The sequence below is a fragment of the Muntiacus reevesi genome, chromosome X, assembly GCF_963930625.1.
Source record: "Muntiacus reevesi chromosome X, mMunRee1.1, whole genome shotgun sequence".
Classification (NCBI taxonomy): domain Eukaryota; kingdom Metazoa; phylum Chordata; class Mammalia; order Artiodactyla; family Cervidae; genus Muntiacus; species Muntiacus reevesi.
In genome coordinates, this window is record NC_089271.1 from 10,170,958 (window position 1) to 10,191,503 (window position 20,546).

At 41.5% G+C, this 20,546-nt stretch overlaps 1 protein-coding gene across 1 annotated transcript in view; it reads left to right on the forward strand.

The window, feature by feature from the left end:
* Window positions 1-1,684: 1,684 nt before the first annotated feature.
* FRMPD4 (FERM and PDZ domain containing 4) overlaps window positions 1,685-20,546 on the forward strand; it is a 513,884-nt gene continuing 495,022 nt past the window's right edge. Inside the window, exon 1 of the mRNA XM_065915564.1 lies at window positions 1,685-1,755. Within this exon, the coding sequence (XP_065771636.1) occupies window positions 1,724-1,755 (32 nt within the window). The 5' untranslated portion in view covers window positions 1,685-1,723. The remainder of the gene's footprint in view (window positions 1,756-20,546) is intronic.

Here is a 20,546-nt window from a genome sequence, read left to right on the forward strand (position 1 = left end):
GCAGTACCCAGTGGGGATGCTTGGCCAGTGCTGGTTTGGCTGTGAGTCTCACAAGCATAAAATTCATTCATTCAACAAGTATCTATTAAGGTTCTTCTACATCCAGGGAACTGTTCTAGGCATTTGGGATCCATCAGTAATGCATGGGGGGGACCCATGAAAACAAAAAAACAAACCAAAAAAGATCACTGTTCTTGTGAAGGTTTTATTCCAGCAAGAGAATCAGACAAGAAGCAACAGACATAAAAATAAATTATATAATATACTAGTGGGTGATAAGTGCTATGGAAACAAGGAGGAAAAACAGTTAATGAGGCCTCAGAGTCTCAGGGCGTGGAGGTCTTACCATTTTAAAGAGGTTTTCAGAGGTGGTTTTTTGGAAGGGATGTTTGTGCAAAGACTTGAAGAGGCAAAAGAGCTGGCCATGTAAATATCTGAGGGAAGAGCATTACAGGCTGAAGGAACAACCATTGCAAAGAGACAGAGGTGGGAGGGTGCCTGCAGAGTTGAAGAATGCAAGGAGGCCAGTGTTGCTGGGGCCTAGTAAGGGTGAGGGGAGATGTGAAGTAATTAGACGATGTCAGAGAAATCAAGGTCCAGGCATCTAGGGACTCACTGGTCATTGTAGGAGTGCGACTTCAGCTCAAAAAAAATGGAGAGCTTTTGCAGAGTTTGGATCAGACAAGTAATCTTACCTGAAAATGAAAGTGTGAAAGTTGTTCAGTCCTGTCCACCACCCCATGGGCTGTACATTCCATGGAATTCTCCAGGCCAGAATACTGCAGTGGGGAACCTTTCCCTTCTCCAGGGGATCTTCCCAACCCAGGGTTTGAACCCAGGTCTCCCACATTGCAGGCAGATTCTTTACCAGCTGAGCCACAAGGGAAGCCCAACGTTTAAAACTCATCTGTCTAGTACTGACAATTTATTGAGAATAGATTGTGGCATAAAAAAAAAGATTTCTCTTTTTTAAACATGTTGCCTACTTATATGACAGGGTTGCTATGAGACTCAAATGCAAAAGCGCTTTCAAAATCATAAAGCACAGTACAAACCCAGACTATAATTATTTTTACACAAACAATAGGGGGTACAAAAGCCAAGGTCCTTCTTGCCTCTTCTGATCATGAGTAATAACCCATTCATGAAATTAAACCAGTCTATCTACAAGAAGCTAAAGGAAAATGGATTCTATTTATTTGTAAAAATAATGTAATTTTGTGCCTGAGTCTCAAGTCATTCAGAGCTTTCAGATTGCTACTGATTTTATGTTTAATTTTTGAAAGAAATGCCTTTAAAAAAAAAAAAGTGGAAGCACTAGGCTTGAATACTGAAGACTTTAAATGCAGCGACAGACCAGGATAGGAGCAGAAGTCTGGGAACTTTAAACCTATTTCCTTTTCTCTAATCCTGTTGGAGAGCCAGAAGTGAGCTGGCCAGATCCTCCAACATTTCGGGGGTGGCATCTTTTCCTCGCGGTGGCCCTGTCATCAGGTGAACGCTTCTGGGTGGGAGAACACACTTTGTGCGGCCATCTGACCTTCACAGAGTCTGGGGAGAAATTTGTAAAGGATTTTGGAGAAGAGGCCTTGAGTCTCGAAGATAAAGAACAAGAAGAAGGGGGCCCGAGGAAGCCTGAGCCTCGGGGGAGATAAAACTGAGTTAATGAAGAGGGGTGGATTATCCCAGATAATTATGTAAAAGAGAAGGCTAGGAGTTCTAAATGGCTGCAACTTGGAGTTTACTCTGCCTAAGGTATGTGTTTATGTTTCTGTGTTTTGGTTTTCATGTTTGGAGTACGGTTTTTTCCTTCTTCACCCACCGCTCAATTTGAGAAAGCGGCTGCTCCGCCTGCCAGACCCCCGTTCTCCTCCCTTCTCTTCCTTTAGATTTCGAAACCCATCCCTATTAGTCTCCGCGCCGGTGGCTCCTGGGACCCTCATCTCTCTGCCCCTCTAGAAAGAAGCAGCTCTGTGTATGACCCCCGCCCCCCCGCCGATGCCTCTCCTTCTTATTTTCTTATTTCTCCGACTCCCTCCCGGTGCTGCTGTCCAAAGACACACCTTCCCAGCCAACCCAGCTGTCACGTCTCGCTCCAGCGGTTTGGGGAAGCGGTGGGAACTCTGCGCTCTCCAAATCAGCCCGCCTCGCCGGGCATCTCCCTCCCCTTCCCCTAGAATAACGACCCAGCCTCGACCAGCCCTGCTGCTTTCCGACCGCTAGTTTTGTTTATGGAACCCGCCGAGGCTCTGGGCGATCTGCGGTGGCCCGGCTCTCGCTAGGTTTGGGGAGGGAGGGGGCAGCGTTCACGGCCCCCCGGTGTGTCCGAGACTGTTAGATCAGATCTTTCGGATCCGGAGGCAGAGGCAGCGGTGACAGGAGGGCCCCCCCCACCACCACCACCCGCGGGTTGGGGGTGGGGAGAGGAAAAGGGACTGGGCTCGGGGAAGGAGGCAGGCAGGCAGCTGCAGTGCCGGGAGGGGTGCGCGCGCGTGTGCCGGGCTCGCCCGCCGCCTCCCGGCTCAGTCTGCGCTCCTCGGCACGCGGGGCTGCCGGGGCCGGCGGGTCGGGGAGCAGGAGCAGCGTCCTCCCCGGGGGCGCCCGGCGGTCCGCGGGCCGCCTTCCCCACCCCCGCCCCTCGCACCCGGTCCGGCCCCCTCTCCATTGAGTTTTCCCGACACCGGCGCCCATCAATGGTCCTGCCCGGGGATGCACACGCAGCCTGCGGCCGGAGGGGGGTAGCAGCCGCCGCTTCCAGGTGCGGGCTCTCCCGGGTCGTCGCCGCCACCCGTCGTCGCCGCCACCCGAGCCCCGGCGCGCGCTGAGGTCCCGGCCGGCCATGGGGCTGCCGAGGCTGCCGCTGCTGCTGGCGTGACAAGGGGCGACGGAGCCACTGCGCTCGGGGTCCCCGGCTGCCTGCATGGATGTCTTCAGCTTTGTGAAGATTGCAAAGCTCTCGAGGTAGGGGCCGCGCCGGTTCACGTGCACCCAGGGCCCCCGCCGTGGGCAACTTGGTGCTTTATTTTTCGGGAGCCTCGGGGAGAAGCAAAAGCCGAGAGAGCAGCTGGGCTTAAGCTAGGACGGAAGCGAGGTGGCCAGGGGCTGCCGCGTTCAACTTCTTTCTCACTGGCTGGTGGGGCTTGTGGAGCCACGGCTGTAGACCACACACACACACACACACAGATACACACGCCCTCACGCACAGAGCAATCTTCACGACAGTTTGTTTTCCCTAAGAAAAGCCCCAGTGGTGCCTGGGGTCACATGTATAATTCAGGGCTAAGAGAAGATGGTTGTAATCGCGCCTGCTAGGGAAAACCAGAAGTGCTTAGAGCTTGGGTTCCTGCTTTCTAAGCAGCAGTGACCAGAAGTGACCCCCAGCCCCCCACCCCAAAACTGGACCTCCACACCCCTGAAAAGTCAGCTTGCAGGTGGCCCAGGTAACCTGTCAGGTGTTCCCAGCAGTGACCTAGATGCTGAAGTCATGGAGACAGAAGAGAAAGCCCTTTAGCTTTTCTTTGCGCAACTGTGTAGTTCTAAGCCTGGAGAGATTTAGAATTTTGCTTCCAAGTGGCCATGTTGTTGAAACGGAAGAAAAATCATCAATTCAGGCAGATTTCTCAGGCTTTCTGATAGAGGAGGAACGTTCCCACTCTTTGGCTACCTAGGTTTTATCCAGTCAGAGCATTCCTCCTAGGTCTCCTGCCCTGCTTACGCTTCCTTCTGGAGACTTCAGCAAGCCCAGGAAGTGGCATTCACTGGGAAGAGCCCAGTGTGAGGAGACTTAGAAGGCTGTACCCCATCTCTGCTGCCCAGATCTCTGGAAGTACTGGCCTGAGCTCTTGATAGCAGTTACTACCTCGACCTTAGGAGGGAGACAGCAGAGGTCCTTTGGACCTGCTTTATACTCCCTTGCACTCCTGAGAGAATAATTAGTGTCAAGGTGGGAAGTGTCGATTGCATCAGGCAAGAGTGAGTAATGTCAAGTAGTCAGAAATGTATGTTGACTTTGTTTTGACAGAAATGTATGTTGACTTAGCTTTGCTGAAGTATGTTTGGGTCATTTCACAAACATTCAGTTTGGATCTTACCTTTCAGATGTACCTCTCTCCAACATCCACCAGTCTTTATTTGTTCTTGCCCATCTCCACCTTCCTTCTCTATTCATGTTGGGTGGGTCTTAATGTGCCAAGCAGATTTCCTGGGGAGAGGCTCCAGTGTAACTTAGTCTGGGTAGACGGGATATACAGCTGATGGGTAAGTATGTCCACCCCCTAAGAGGCATTGCCCTGCCTAACAAAAGACTAGTAAGTTGAGTGGTGGATGATTGTACTGTGGCAGATTGTTTGATTTCGTACTGATATCATCAAAGGCCATGGCTTCACACTTCTATTCTATTAACTTCCTGCATGCTTCTGCCTGTGGCTAGATTATAAACAGCTGTCAAATCATGAACCATGGACAGGAAAGGGTTGTGAGCAAGGGTTTAGCAGTTGCCTGGTGCCATCTGTGACGGACAGAGAGATGCCCAAGAGAAAGGGAGGTTCAACGGATAGTATAGTTCAAAGTAACCAAGATAGCCGTCATTTGCCTCAAATGCTAAAAACGTTAAGATTAATGAAACATCTAGAGCCTAGATTTTGTCATTAAACTTCAGAGCTTGGGGGAAAACAGTGCTGTGTATCAGTGAAAAGATGTTTTATACTCTTTTACTCAATTCTAGGATGCCTTCATGATATTCACAAATCTGAGCTTTTGCAAAACCCAAGCCAGGCTGTGGGGGATTAGTATCTTATTTTAAAGAGAGGTTAAAATTTAGTAAATGAGTGTGAATTTCACTTTCTATCCTTAACATGATCCAAATAGAGTGTTTATTCTAAAGAGAGAAGCTGCACATGTTCTGAGCTTATGTGCCGATTAAGAAATCTCCCATCCATAAGAATTCTTCTTGTTTCTCAGTGTGAGCTCAACGATGGTCCCCAAGCTGAAATAGACATACCTTTAGAGGGTCATCAGCATGCGGAAACACATGTTTGCAGCTGCTTGTTTCTGCCCTTGAAGGAATAAAGTCTTGTGTGTGTGTTTTAAACACCGTTACAGAAATCAAGTTCTTTTCTCAAAGGTGAAGTATAAAAGTGCTTACACTGCAGGATTTTCCTGATTTTGGAATGGATAATCTTCCTAAAGGATTTAGCTTTGATCAGTGTGGTTACTGGAGTGCTTAAAATTCTCCTGGTTTAGAGATGAACACACACAGCTACCCCAGGCCTTAGCCTTTCCTTTGGTTCCTAAGTGAGTTGAACTTGAGTTTCTAAATGTTCATTCAGGAAGTATTTGCTGTCTGATATTTGCTAACTGTCCCACCAGTGAGTAAAGAAAGTAGCAATTACAGAGAATTCCAAGAGAATATTAATCCACACTTGAATTAATAAACAACGTGTTTTGACTTTTCAAGCTACCTACATTTAACCACTTGTTCCCAAAACCTGTACTCTTTTAATCATGTGAAAAGTCAGAATACAAATTGCCCCTTAAGAATCCAGTTACATCCTATGGTCGTCATTAAAAAAGAATAAAACAAAAACCTGCCAAGGATTGGAATAGCTGGCAAGTTGGGACCCTTTACATCATCTTTTTGAGTAGTGACCCTTGATTGTATCCGTCGTGGGTGGCACAATGTGTCATGGTTCTATCTGGAGATGTTTTTTCCTTGTTCTTCTAATTTTCTGATTATTAAACTGCTTGATAGTTTACATGCAATTTTACTTCAATGTTTCCTTGGTAACAGTTATATATCATTTTCCATCTTTGTAGATGAGAGCATTACAGATGATTGCCTTATAAACCAGTAATAGTATAAAAATAGGCATATATTTTTTATTGTTACTGTTCTTTGTATTGGCTGTTTCATGTGTAAAGCAGATGCACTTTTTGAAATGTTTATAGAAGAATGTAGTTCAGTAGAAAAACATATGATTATGCCCCCTTTGCCTGAGGGAAGTAATTTGAAACCCAAAACTCATAGGGCTGTTATTAGACTGAGCCACGCGTTCATGAATTGAAAAAATGAAGATTTCTTTTCTTTAAGCAAAATGGAACACTTTGAGATAATTATTTGGTCCCAATTATTAATGTGAATATTCTTTCTTGCAGTGTTAGGTAAATTTGAGGGCTGCTTTACTTTACATTTTCTTATAGCTTCACAAGTAATTTTGTGGTATATAGCAGTGACAAATAATGTGTGCTAATTTTGTTCCAAGTATACATTTGAGTAAGAATAATATATTTATATATATGTATCATTTCCTCACATTTTATGTAAAACTGTTTTAGAGACTACTAAACTTCTATTCTTTACCTTTCCCTTGTTCAGGATTAAATATTTCCTAGGGAAAAAGGGCAGCTAAAGAAGCAATGCAAAGGTCAGATTTTTCCCATCTCCCTTTTTACCCAAGTAATTGCATTAATGTTGCTGATAATAGTGACTCTGGAGGCTAGCAACGAAAAACTCCCAAAGACTCTGGATTTGAATTTTATTAAAAATGCTACTTGCTCATCGTCTGAGTCCTTTCTGAGTTCTGCTGATTTCCGTGGCTGTCATGAGGTGAAATGATGAACAGTTTCATAACAGAACTAGATTCCTGTTTTAGGAATATTTAACTCTAGTTTCCCAGAGCTTGCTAGTTTGCAGCTGTGAAAGTCTAGTCGTTAGCTGTTCTGGGAAAAGATGTCTAGTTCAGGCTATGTATATTTCAGGCATCTCTCTCTCTCCCTCTCTCTTTGGGGCAAGTGAATTTACCTTCTTGCTATCAAAATTTGATATAGATTGTCAGATGAAGTGAAACTTATTTAAAAACAAGACCTGGACATTCTCACTTTCAGCTTATGAACCTTCCAGCTGTTTATTTTCTCTCTCTCTCATACTGAAGTACAGTGGACTTCCAATGTTATATTAGTTACAGGTATACAGCACAGTGATTCAGTATTTTTACAGCTTGTACTCCGTTTAAAGTTATTAGAAGCTAATTCCCTGGGCTGTACAATATGTCTTTGTTGCTTATCTATTTTATACATAGTATTAAATAGTTTGTATCTCTTAGTCCCATAACCCTATCTTTCCCCTCCTCCCTCCACTGTCCCCACTATTAACCACTAGTTTTTTTCTGTTTTTGTGGCTCTTTCTGTTTTGCTTTGTACATTCATTTGTTTTTTTTTTTTTTTTTTAGATTCCACATATAAAGAATATCATATAGTATTTGTCTTTCTATGTCTGATTTAGCATAACATTCTCTAGGTCCATGAACTTTGCTGCAAATGACAAGATTTCATTCTTTTTATGGCTGAATAATATTCCATTATACCACATCTTCTTTATCTATCTATGCATATGGCGATCGACACCTGGGTTACTTCCGTATGTTAACTACTGAAAACAGTGCTGCTATCAACTTTGGGATGCTGGTATCTTTTTGAATTAGTGTTATCAGGTTTTTTCCAGATATATATCCAACAGTAGAATTCCTGGATCATATGGTAGTTCTTTTTTTTTACATTTTTAAGTAATCGCCATAGATTTCCATAGTGGCTGCCCCAATTTACATTCCCACCAACAGTGAAAGGTTCCCTTTTCTCCTCATCGTTGCCAACATTTGTTGTATGCAGACTTTTTGATGATGGCCATTCTGACAGGTGTGGGGTGATATCTCATTGTTGTTTTGATTTGCATTTCTCTAATAATTGCATACACACTGAGAGTTCAACTTTATTACTTTATTATTCCAATTGGCAGAGAAGGCAATGGCACCCCACTCCAGTACTCTTGCCTGGAAAATCCCATGGATGGAGGAGCCTGGTAGGCTGCAGTCCATGGGGTCACTAAGAGTCGGACACGACTGAGAGACTTCACTTTCATTTTTTACTTTCATGCATTGGAGAAGGAAATGGCAACCCACTCCAGTATTCTTTCCTGGAGAATCCCAGGGACGGGGGAGCCTGGTGAGCTGCCGTCTATGCGGTCACACAGAGTTGGACATGACTGAAGTGACTTAGCAGCAGCAGCGTTCCATTTGGAGTTTGCATGGATGTTTAACTATGAGAGAATATCCATTATTAGTGAACTAGAAAATTTATCTTTAAGGAATGAACTTAAAACCACGAATTTCATACTTGGCTGGTTGAGAAACATTGGCAGCATTTTTTTCGTTTGTTGAGATATACAGTCCTTAAATCTACCACTCTTATCATTCAATGATCTTGAACTTTGAAAGCTAATCAAAGCGAGGAAAGGAGATTAACACGTTTAACCGTGGGGTAGCAGACTGACCTATGGGCCAAATCTGGTTTGCTGACTGTTTTCATACAACCTGTAAGCTAAGAACAGTGACAGACTTTATTTTCTTGGGCTCCAAAATCACTGCAGATGGTGACTGCAGCCGTGACATTAAAAGACGCTTGCTCCTTGGAAGAAAAACTATGACAAACCTAAACAGTATATTAAAAAGCAGAGACATTACTTTGCTAACAAATGTCTGTCTGGTCAAAGCTATGGTGTTTCCAGTAGTCATGTATGGATGTGAGAGTTGGACCATAAAGAAAGCTGAGCGCCAAAGAATTGATGCTTTTGAGCTGTGGTGTTGGAGAAGACTCTTGAGAGTCCTTTGGACTGCAAGGAGATCCAATCAGTCCATCCTAAAGGAAATCAGTTCTGAATATTCACTGGAAGGACTGATGGAAGCTGAAACTCCAATCCTTTGGCCACCTGATGCAAAGAACTGACTCATTGGAAAAGACCCTGATGCTGGGAAACATTGAAGGCAGGAGGAAAAGGGGATGACAGAGGATGAGATGGTTGGATGGCATCACCGGCTCAATGGACATGAGTTTGGGTAAACTCCGGGAGTTGGTGATGGACAGGGAAGCCTGGTGTGCTGCAATTCATGGGGTCGCAAAGAGTCGGACATGACTGAGCGACTGAACTGAACTGGAGAACTGTTTTTAAATATCTTTTAAATTTTTAAATGGTTTAACAAGTCAAAAGAAGAAGAATATGGGATTAAAGATGTTAGTGTCCATAAATAAAGTTTTATTGGAACACAGCTCTGCTCCTGCATCTGCTGATTGTCCTTGTCTACATTTGCTCTACACCAGCAAGCTTAACTAGATGCTCCAAGGCCCTTACGGCCAGCAAAGCCTGAAATAGTTACTGTCTGCCTCTTTCCAGAAACAGTTTACTGACTCCTGGGCAAAACAGTGCCTTTTCTTTTCTTTTTTTTTTCCCATCTTTTTTATTTATTTTAAAACAGTGCCTTTTCCTATGTTCTCTTCTTTACATTTTCAGCACGTGTGCGGGCACAAGCAAAACCAAATACACACTGTCAAAGATCGGTAGAGCCAGACACTGGTTAAAATCGCATGGACAGGTTTTAATCAGTACTATACTACTGCAGGAGGGGAGAGAGACTGGTGTGAACAGAACTGCAGCTTACAGTTGTATCCAGGTGACTGGGCATTTTAAAGGGAGAATGTGGGAAGAGCGAGGGAGGGAGCTGGGGCTCAGTCCAGGCAGGAAAGCGAAATATTACAAAAAGCAAGAAGAGGGTTGGTCCATGTGAAACCCATCTGGCTTTGTCCACTGGCTCTTATCAAAGTTAAGACTCCTGCCCTCCTACAGTAGCTGAGAGACTGGGCCCCATCTTCAGATCTGGGCTGGAACCAGCAATCAATTCATTTGCAGCCTTACATTTTCTCAGACAAGCACTTTAAATGGAGCTGAAATCATCCTAGGGGTGTACCCTTGAGTTTTTAGAGTTTTTAGAAATGGAGGAAGTGTTTGTTTAGTTCTTTCTGGGCCAAGGTTGAAACCTCGTCAAGGGAGGGCTTAGAGGAGCCTGGCTAGAGTTTGGTTAAGGAGAGAGGCTTTGTCAACACATGTTCAATTTAGTATATTAAATACATGCATTCACCAGTACACATTCACAGTTTTGTTTTGTTTTGTTTTCACATTCACAGTTAATGTTGATCTTGTCTTTATTGAAGCTTCTGATCTTATTTACTTAACTGTAGGGACACTGAGCATCAAAAGTGCACATAACTGCCTTAGTGGTATTTGTTGCACTGGAGACAATTTTGCATGCTTATTCTTTGGTCACTATGTTGGTCCACTTTCTTTGGACTGAAGAGATATGTGTTAGAGTGATACTTCCCTTCCATAAAGCTTTCAATTTCTAGTTTAACATGGATGGAAAAAGAATGGGCCAACAGTCCTTGTATAGCCTCAACTGACGTGTGTGGTGAACTGATAAGTCCACAGGAGAAGGCCTGGTATTTCCTTACAGTATACTTGAGCCACCTGGTCCTAATGGCTGATGACCTTCATTAATCTTTTTCCACATGGAAAGAAAACTCGATAAGTGGCTTTAGTTGTAGGCAGAGAAACTGCAGTTCTCTGCATTAATTTGCACTTGAGTTCACCTCAACTTTCTTGTGATTTGATTGAGAGCATCATAATGAAAATCTAGACTGCCTTTAGTTCTTTTTTGTTTTTAAAATTTTTCTATTCTGTTATGGTTTATTATAGAATATTGAATATAGTTCCCTGTGCTTTACAGTAGGACCTTGTTGTTTATGCATTCTATATAAAATATTGATAGTTGGCATCTGCTAACCCCAATCTCCCATTCCATCCCTGCCCACCACCTCCTGAAATAATGGCATTTGCACCTACATGGATGGACCTAGAGATTATTATACTAAGTGAAGTAAGTCAGAAGGAGAAAGATGAATATCATATGATGTCACTTATATGCCTTTAGTTCTTCATGGCAAAGACATATCAAAAGTATGTAGCCTTGCTTCTGAGCAATTAAGTCATTATGTACTTCAGCGGTGGAAAGTATCTTGAAGAACTCTAAGCCTTAGTTTTAGATAACCAAGTTACTATTCCCATTTTTTCCTGACAAAGAGATAAGAAAGTTTCATCCTGCCCTTTTCTTTTAGAAATGTATTTTCAAGTAGGGTTACAGCATTTGGCATATGATGAATACTCTATACTAGATAATAAGTGAATAAAGTCATGTACAAACCCACTCTCATACTTCTTAACAAACGAATTGTTGTAATTTGTTGAGCTGAACAGTGATCAGGATCAGTAACTCAAGAATGGAAAGCAATGTGCAAGTTAAGTCTCTTGGACTGGTCTCAGAGAATAAGCTTTTATTTTTGTTTTGACATTTGAAATGGTTTTCTATGATTAATGGTTTAAAAGTCATCAACTTGGACTTCTAAGAACGCTGTGTTTTACTCTATAAGCTCAATGAGCAAAATTAGTATTATGCTAAAATGAGTTTTTATAGGTGTCAGTAAGTTTTTCTTTTAGGAAGGTCTTTTTGAATGATAGAAAAATACTATTATTTTTATGAAAGAAATGTGCCTCAAGTTCGAAAAGGAAAAGCAGTTTCCCTACAATTCCGGTTTGCTTTAGAGGTTTAATGTTTATTTTGGTTGTTTCCTTATGTTTCAAAGATTGCGTGAGATTTGCTTAACTGAAAATGAGAACATGATAGTTATCTCACAAAGATGATCTTTAAAGAACATAATAGTCCAAAATTCACCAAATTAATGTTAAAGTTCGCCCATCGAATGTAGGAAGGAGTGTCTTTATATATTTAACTGGCATGATTATTTAACTGGTGGAAGATTGCTATGGTGGAGAGCATGAAGCCATCTGGCCAATTCTAGACTCTTCTACATCCTAACCATGGTGATTTTGCAATGGCCGTCTAACTGGAGTCGAGAGTGCTTGCCTCTTATAAAAATCACAGTCCAGGTCACCAGTCTTGATGCCAGGGCAGGGGCGGGGGGAGTCTCAGGGACACAGCGAGTGAAGTCTGGGATTAGTTTTGTCACAAACCCTTCAAGTGCCTGCCTGCATTGTGGCCCAGGGCACAGATTAGCACTGTCTAGCCCACCTGATATGTTTACTTATATTTTCATTTACTTATCTCCTGCCAGTTTTTGTAAATAAAGTTTTATTGGAACACAGCTACGCTCATTTGCTTATGTGTTGTCCGTGGCTACTTGTGGCAAAGTTGAATAGTTACGGCAGAGATCACGTGGCTTATAAGCCCTGCAATATTTACTCTGCGCCGTTGACAGGAGCACTTCACTGCTCTTGAGCTCTGTGCCCAGGACTCACATTCTGCTCTGGGGCTAGAGCCTTGTCTGCCTGCTTTGCTAGGAGAGGGAAAGGAAGCTGTGACTGGGAGGACAGCCCGCACCAGCCAGCCCTGGCAGCGTCCTCTGGGGTCTTCAGCTATTAACACTTATTGTACCACTTGGAGGTGAATTTAGAAGCTTTCTAAAGTGCAAATGTGATCACCTCTATCCATCTATCTCCTTGCTCCTTAATGTCCCTGGGGGAGAATCCACATTCTTTATCTCTGCCCTGTGGGGGCGGGCCCCTGTTTACTTTGTTTCCTTTGGATATCTGATTTTTGGAAACTTTTATTTTTCCCTAGCCTTAATTAATTAACTTCCTAGTCAACCCCCAAACACACAGGTGGACACACTCACCAACACACACACACATATCCTCCCTACCTCTAACTACGTTGAACTTTTTTAGGAGTCCTAAATTGTGTCACACCCTTGAGCCTTTAAATATACTCTTCATTTTGTCTGGAACAATCTTTACCTTGCCCCCGCTTTCAGCTAGAAAAGGACCATTTGGTTTTTTATCTTTCAGTTTCTAATCTATGCTTATTCCGTATAGCCTTTCCAACTCCCCATCCTGGGTTAAATGACTTGGCTAGCATCTTTTGTTAGTTAAGATAATATGATTGTTTTAGCAGATTAACCCCTCAGTTTGAGAATAAGTGGTTTATTCTTACTTGGAGCCCCTAAAAGGCCTTCCTGCTGGACTGAAGGAGCTCTGCTCTACACACTCAGAGCGCCCAGAAGCTGGAGGCTCTCTCCTCTTCAGTATGCGATTCAAGGTTACCCTGCCCACCAAGGTTCAGCGACACATGATGGGAGAGAAAAGGGGGAAGACTGGATGGGAGGTTTTGAAGGGCAATGCCTGGCATTGAAGTACGTCCTTCTACCCACACTCCATTAACCTCAACCCTGGCCATATCTAAATGCGAGAGTGGCTGGGAAATTTAGTCCAGCTGTGTATGCAGTCTTGCTGGGCATCACGTGCCCTACTTTTATCATAACATTTATTCATTCACTATGTGGTAGATTGTACTTTTGTTCCCAATTCTTAAACCTTCACTGAATTCAAGCCTTTTCTGTGTGAAATTGCAGTTCCTCTGCGTAGAGTGTCCTTCCCTGACCCACTGCTGTTGGACTTGTGACTTGCTTTGTCCTGAGGAACACAGGCGGGGGTCAGAGCATCAATTTTGGTAGACGGCCTTAAGAAGCCGTGTTCATTTCTTTTTCGCTTATAACATTACTGTATGAAGAACTGTCTGGGTTGGTCTGCTAGTTCCAGAAGCTAGATTCATGCACAGCATCATCCTGTTAACCTATGAGCATGAAAACAGGCACTTATTGTTGGATGACATTGAGTTTTGGGGAGGTTTGTTACGCAGTGTTACCATGTCAGTAGTTGACTGTTACATATGATATTACAATTGAGTCCAGTTTGGCAGTGTGTCTCTTTTATGAGCTCTTTGAGGGCAAGCCTCCTAAAGAGGGTTTTGTTTTTTTTTTTTTTTTTAAAGAAAGCTTTTATTAAACTTCTTGGTTCAGAGTAGATAGTGAGTAAATATTTGGTGAATTATGGATGAATCAGAGTGAAAGCGTGCTGCATTCCACATGAGGTCAAGTATCAATTTTCATAGATATACCTGCTTCTGTACTTCATTCAGCAGATCAGATTGCTTCTAACTTTTAGGATCTGATGCCAGCGCTCATTTATTGTGCCTGTTGGACCCTTGGCAGTGAACCCCACTGCCTAACCCTACAGGTTGAGACCCAGATCTACATCTGGACCCAGATCCTCACAGTCTCACTTTGTTTTCTCTCTCTTTCTTCTAGTCCTGAATATCCTAGTCTTCTCCAATTATACACAGTGTTTCTCTACTGCCAGTAGAGAATTGTACACAATGTTTTTTTATCATATTTAATGATTTGATATTGAGAGCTTTAGTTACTTTGGAGAAGGCAGTGGCACCCCACTCCAGTACTCTTGCCTGGAAAATCCCATGGACGGAGGAGCCTGGTGGGCTGCAGTCCATGGGGTCGCTAAGAGTCCAGGAGCGACTTCACTTTCATGCATTGGATAAGGAAATGGCGACCCACTCCAGTATTCTTGCCTGGAGAATCCCAAGGACAGGGGAGCCTGGTGGGCTGCTGTCTCTAGGGTCACACAGAGTTGGACACAACTGAAGCGGCTTAGCAGCAGCAGCAGCTTTAGGTACTTAAATGTGATAGTGAAGAACCCATGACAAGGACCTGCTATGGGGCACAGAGGACTCTGTTCAGCATCGTGTACTAACCTGTAAGGGAGAGGGGTCTGAGAAAGAATATATGTGTATAAAACCGAATCACTGTGCTGTGACCTGAAACTAACAGGACATTGTAACTCAACTATACTCCAGTAAAGAACAAACAAACCCATGATCAGGGTATCTTGCAAACAGTATATCGGGGAAAGGAAATAAAGTACTAGAAATTGAAATTGTCACTGTACTAAAGGAAAGATGTTGTCTCGTTAAAGTGCATATATTTGACCGAGGGTTAGTTTTTATATTGCACTTTTAAAATATCGCACTGAATGAGCAAATTTTAAGAAATAGGTCTATGAGAACTTGGCTTAAAAGTTAACATGAAATGCAGTGTGGCCAGGGGGAAAAGAACAAGGAACTTCTTTATATGTAGTGATATAAAAAGATCTCTGAATATATTTATTGTTAAGTGTAATAGTAAGAGAAAAACTTGTATTAAAAAGTAAGGAGGATTTAATACATGTATTTGTTGTGTTTGTGTAAAAATGACCAGAATAATACACAAAAAGCTAACAACAGCATTTAACTCTGTAAAGTGTGGGTATAGGGGATTATGTGTGAGACAGACTGGGTAGATAGGAGACATGGGTGGATCTCCATGTCCCCGTCCACACTTTATATTTTTATTTTCTTTTGGTTTTTTGAACCTAGGATTGTAGCAACTATTAACAAATAAATTTGAATTTCAAAAAAGTGAGGATACCCATATAAACCCAAGAGTCCATAATATCAACAGAATTTTAACATGATTTTCCTGGTTGTAAAAGTAAGATAACTTTATTGTAAAAAAATTTTGAGAATATAGACTCTATAAGGGAAAATATATATAAATATTTGAAAATCCACCTGCAAGATATAATCACTGTTATCTTTCTATTTTCTTTAACCTTTCCATCTATTTTACATAGTTATTGTAATATCCTATATACACAATTCTATCTTTAAATTAAAAAATGTATTCTTGTATCATGAATTTTTTACACATATGAAATAAACAGCTATATATACCACAATTTACTAAATGACTTCCTATTTAATTAACATTTAAATTCTTTCCAGTATTTTGCTTTGAATAATAATGTGATGAATATCTTTACGGTGAAATCTTTGGATTTCATGAGCATATTTTTTACGACATTAATGATAGCATACTGAGTATTTCAAAACTCATAAAAGTCAGAAGGTAGTTTGAGATGCCATTAAAATGGTATTTAAATTTTATGCTAAAATTGTGGACATTCTGGTTTCTCAAAGGTATTAAAGTTGACAAGGAGCATTTGTCACAGACGTTAACCTAGTGACAAGACTTGAGGCATTGGGGATGGAAGACTTGCATAATGGTGGTAGAAAGTTCAGGTGGATTTTTAGCAAGCAGATCTTTGTTTCTTCATGTTTGTAAAATGGGGAAATCATGCAATATCCCCTCTAAATTTATTTGTTTCTAAACTTCTATCATTTTACTGATAGTGACTCAGATGGTGAAGAATATGTCTGTAATGCAGGAGACCCAGGTTCATTCCCTGGGTTAGGAAGATCCCCTGGAGAAGGGAATGGCAACCCACTCCAGTGTTCTTGCCTGGAGAACTCCATGGACAGAGGAGCCTGGAGGGCTACAGTCCATGGGGTCGCAAGGAGTCAGACATGACTGAGCAACTAACACACACATGTATAGAATAACCAAATTCTAAGAAATGCACCTATAAGAACATAAATTAAGATAGCATGAAACAGTGCAGCTATAAAAAGTAAAGAAAAAGGAAACACTCTATGCAGTAGTATAGAACCATCTCCCGATGTACTTATTAAGTGAACATAGAAAATTATACAACAGTACAATTTTATTTATGTTTAAAAATACTGAAAGGATACATAAGAAACTAATAAAAGTGTTACTGAAATGTTGTAAAGTGATTGGCCTCCAACTAATAAAATAATATTAAAAAAAAAAAAAAAAAAAAAAAAGAAACTAATAAAAGTGTTATTAGATTGGGGGAATCTAGGGGGAAAAGGAAGTTTACTTAGAAAAAAAAAAATTTAGGTAAATATGATCTCCCAAAATGTGACAAAATGTTGAGAAATCTGTTCTGGATGAAAGTTTAAATTGCTAACTCAGATAGTTTTAACCTATAATTAGTTTTCTCTATTTAGGATGAATGAAGCACAAGAGATGGTCTACTACATTAAGGATATATGCCATAGAGATGTAATATAAATTTCAGATCTATAAAATTTTAGTAATAATTTTTATTATATATATATAAATGTTTTTTGGCTGCACTGCAAGGCTTGCAGGATCTTAGTTCCCTGACCAGGGATTGAACCTGGGCCCTTGGCAATGAAAGCATGGAGTCCTAACCACTGACTACCAGGTAGTTCCCTAATAGTAATTTGTTTTTTTAGCAAATTGAGATGAAACTGGAAAAATCATATGATTATAAAAATCATCTCCTACTTTTTGTATAGAATTGAGTACTCTGAACCAAAGTTCCATCAGTTTTTATATCTAAATAACTCTTTCTCTGATAGGAATATAAAATGAAAAACTAAAAAAAAATAATAAATAAAATGAAAAACTATGTTTTCTTTTGTTCCCCACCACCCAACAAAGAGTATGTATAAGTTTTTTAAACTCAATTAATTTTGACTTCCCAGGTGGCTCAGTGGTAAGGAATCTGCCTGCTAATACAGGAGGCATGGGCACACAGGTTCGATCCCTGGGTCAGGAAGATCCCCTGGAGAAGGAAATGGCAACCCACTCCAGTATTCTTGCCTGGAGAATCCCATGGACAGAGGAGCCTGGAGGGTTACAATCCATGGGGTCACAGAGAGCAGGACATGACTGAGCACACACACCACCACATTTCGACAGCAGTCTTAAAAATTATATCCTCTGACAATCTTCTATTCACCAAAGAGGCCAACTTGGTGTTTTTTGGAGAACCATGTTCTGGGGAAATATTGATGGATGTTTCCATTAGGACCATAACTTGATTATGATGCCATTAGTTCATAATTTGGCTTTCCGGTTGAGATCATGTTGACAGGCTGAAGAATAGAGTGCTATTTAACTAAGTTGATGAAACGCACGTAGGAGCAATAAAGTGCCTGGTTCGTCTCTACTGGTTAATCCTTTCGTTTATCTCATTCTGGTAATGGTGCGGTCATGTATAACTCCATAAACTTACATTTCTCTGGAATATAGTGGTGTGTTTAATCCAAGAGTCTGGCTATTACAGGCATATGTGTTAACATTTTAAAAAGATCATCTGAATGCAAGAAGAAACGTACGTAAAACTGTACACGGGCATAACTCAGTTTTAATGCTGACCTAGAAGCCATTTCATATTTTTTCGTGTGTCCTAGGTCAGGGATCAGGGGTTGGCAAATGACAGCCTGTGGGCCAGATCCTACCTGTTGTGGGCCTATATTTGTGTAAAACTGAGAATGGTTTTTACATTTTTAAATGGTTTCCCCATATCAAAAGAAGAACAATGTTTAATGACATGTGAAAATTATATGAAATTCAAGTTTGTGTCCATAAATGAAGTTGTATTGGCACACAGCCACACCCATTATGTGTCGCCTGTGGTCGATTTCTCCATAGAGTGTGAGACTTGAGTGGTTGCTGCAGAGACCAGATGACTTACAAAGCTGAAAACACGTGTTTGCTGATCCTTGTGCTATGTCATCAAATATCATTCAAAGTAGTTCTTCATGGGAAGAAAATCACAAATGAATGTGTAGATACAGAATTTTTTTTTTTTTTTTTTTTTTTGCCACAGTGTGGGATCTTAGTTCCCCAACCAGGGATCGAACCCACTCCCTCAGCAGTGAAAGTGAGGAGTCCTAACCACTGGACCATCAGGGAATTCTGTGTGGATACAGATTTAGGTTTATAAATATTTTTATCTTTCTGGGCTTTGGGGGAAATTCTGCATAAAGGGGAATTTAGATAATATCACTTTGCACTTACAGATGATTCTCTGTATAAATGTTCCCACTGTGAAAAGTCTTTTCTCTTCCCAAATAGATTTTAAACATCTTGAATAGGAATTGTGTTGTAAATGTTTATATCCTCCTGCCGTGCTTGCTTTCTTTCCCACAAAGAAGATGTAATACCCCCCACATGCTATGTAGTAAAGGATTCAAAGCAAAAGAGTGATAAACTCTTCCCCCTTCGTCCACTGAGTGCTTTGCTATGATGAGTGGATGCTTTGAAGGGAAGTATAAAAAGCACACTGGAAAAGTAGAATTGCTTTAGAGGATAGAAGAAGCAGAAGAGAATGTGGACCACTCCCCCAGGCCAGCCCTAGCCCTATAAGGTTATCCTACTGTGTCTACTCTTTTGGAAGTGGACATCAAAACTCCACTACGCCATGGGTAGTTTATTTAGGGGCACCTATACTTGGTAGTTCATGTATGTGCTCAGTCTCCTCAGTTGTGTCCAATTCATTGCAATGCTATGGACTGTAGCCCACCAGCCTCCTCAGTCCTTGGGATTCTTCAGGCAAGAATACTGGAGTAGGTAGCCATTCCCTTTTCCAGGGGATCTTCCTGACTCAGGGACTGAACCCATGTCTCTTGCATTGCAGGTGGATTCTTTACTGCTGAACCACAGGGAAAGTCCTTAGTAGTTCATATGTAACCTGAATAGGTTCTGTGTTTTACAGTTAGAAATGTCATTCTTTCTTATTATCTGTTTATTGGTCAGGATATTTTAGCTGTAAGGAAAAGAATACTTGAATAACTTTGGCTTAAACAATATATTTCTAGAGGGAGATGATTCCTGGGTTGGGCTTTCCTCAACCTCTTTCCTTCTTTCTGCTTCACCAGTGTCATGCTTATTACCTCATGGTTTAAAGTGGTTGCTACAGCTCCAGGCATCGTATCATCACATGACTGGGCTCAGAGACAGGAAGCAGCAAGTGCTGGAGCACTGTGAGTTGTTTTCCTTGTGGGGCTCATTTTTCTTTTTTTAAATCACGGAGGAACATCTTTTGCAGAAGCTGACTTTCTCCCTTTAGAGTCTCCTTGACTAGAATGGATCACATAGGCACTAGGAAAGGGCAATGAGATGTTCATTTCTGGCTGACCCTCCCAAAGATCCTAATGCTCAGAATCAGGGTTTCAGTATCACAGAGAGAGAAGGGGAAAGATGTTGAGGAAGCAATCAACATATAGTTCTTCTCTGGTATTTTCTCTTTTATTCAGAACTGTACTTGGAGATCAGTAACAAAGCTATTGTTTGCAGATACACTTGAATTTTGGAGGTAGCTAACAAGTGTCAGTGTAGACACTATACTCATATGCCAGTAGAAATTAATAGATGACTCTCACTGCTTTGTGATCAACGGGTATTTGTTAAGATACTGTCATCAGCGTGTAATAGAAAACACAACTAACATAGCTTAAAGAGGAGGAGAATTTATTTTCTCACGTAAGAATTCAGAGGTAGGGCCATTTTAGTGTTGGTTAACTGGATTCCTGGGCTCTGGGTTTTGTTGTTTTTTCTCGTGTGCCATGTCAGCATGTAGACTGCACTTCTTATGGTTGCAAAGTGACTACAGTAGTTCCAGCTATGATATCTTTACACAAAAAAGGCTAAAGATGGGGGGGGGGGGCAAAATATGTTTCTGCAATGCCTCCCTTATTTGAGAGTGTGGAAAATTTTCCCTGAAACCTCATAGCAGAGTCCCTTGATCTTGCATTATCCAGAATTATCATGATCTCTCATGTCTTTCTTAAATCTGCTTGGTTTGGGGAATCAGCTTGGCTGGTTTAGACGTGGACATGGGCAAACCATGACTGGTGGACCAAATACAGCCTATAACGTGTTTTGTAAATAAAGTTTTATTAGAACACCCATGCCCATTCAAAAAATTTATGGTTGCTTTTGTACTGTAGTGACTGAGTTGAGTAGTTGCAACAGAAACCACGTGGCCCACAAAGCTTCAGATATTTACCAAGTGGCCCTTTATAGAAAAAATGTGCTGACCCCTGCTTCTCTAAGCAGTGGTTTTCAACTGGCAGGCCACT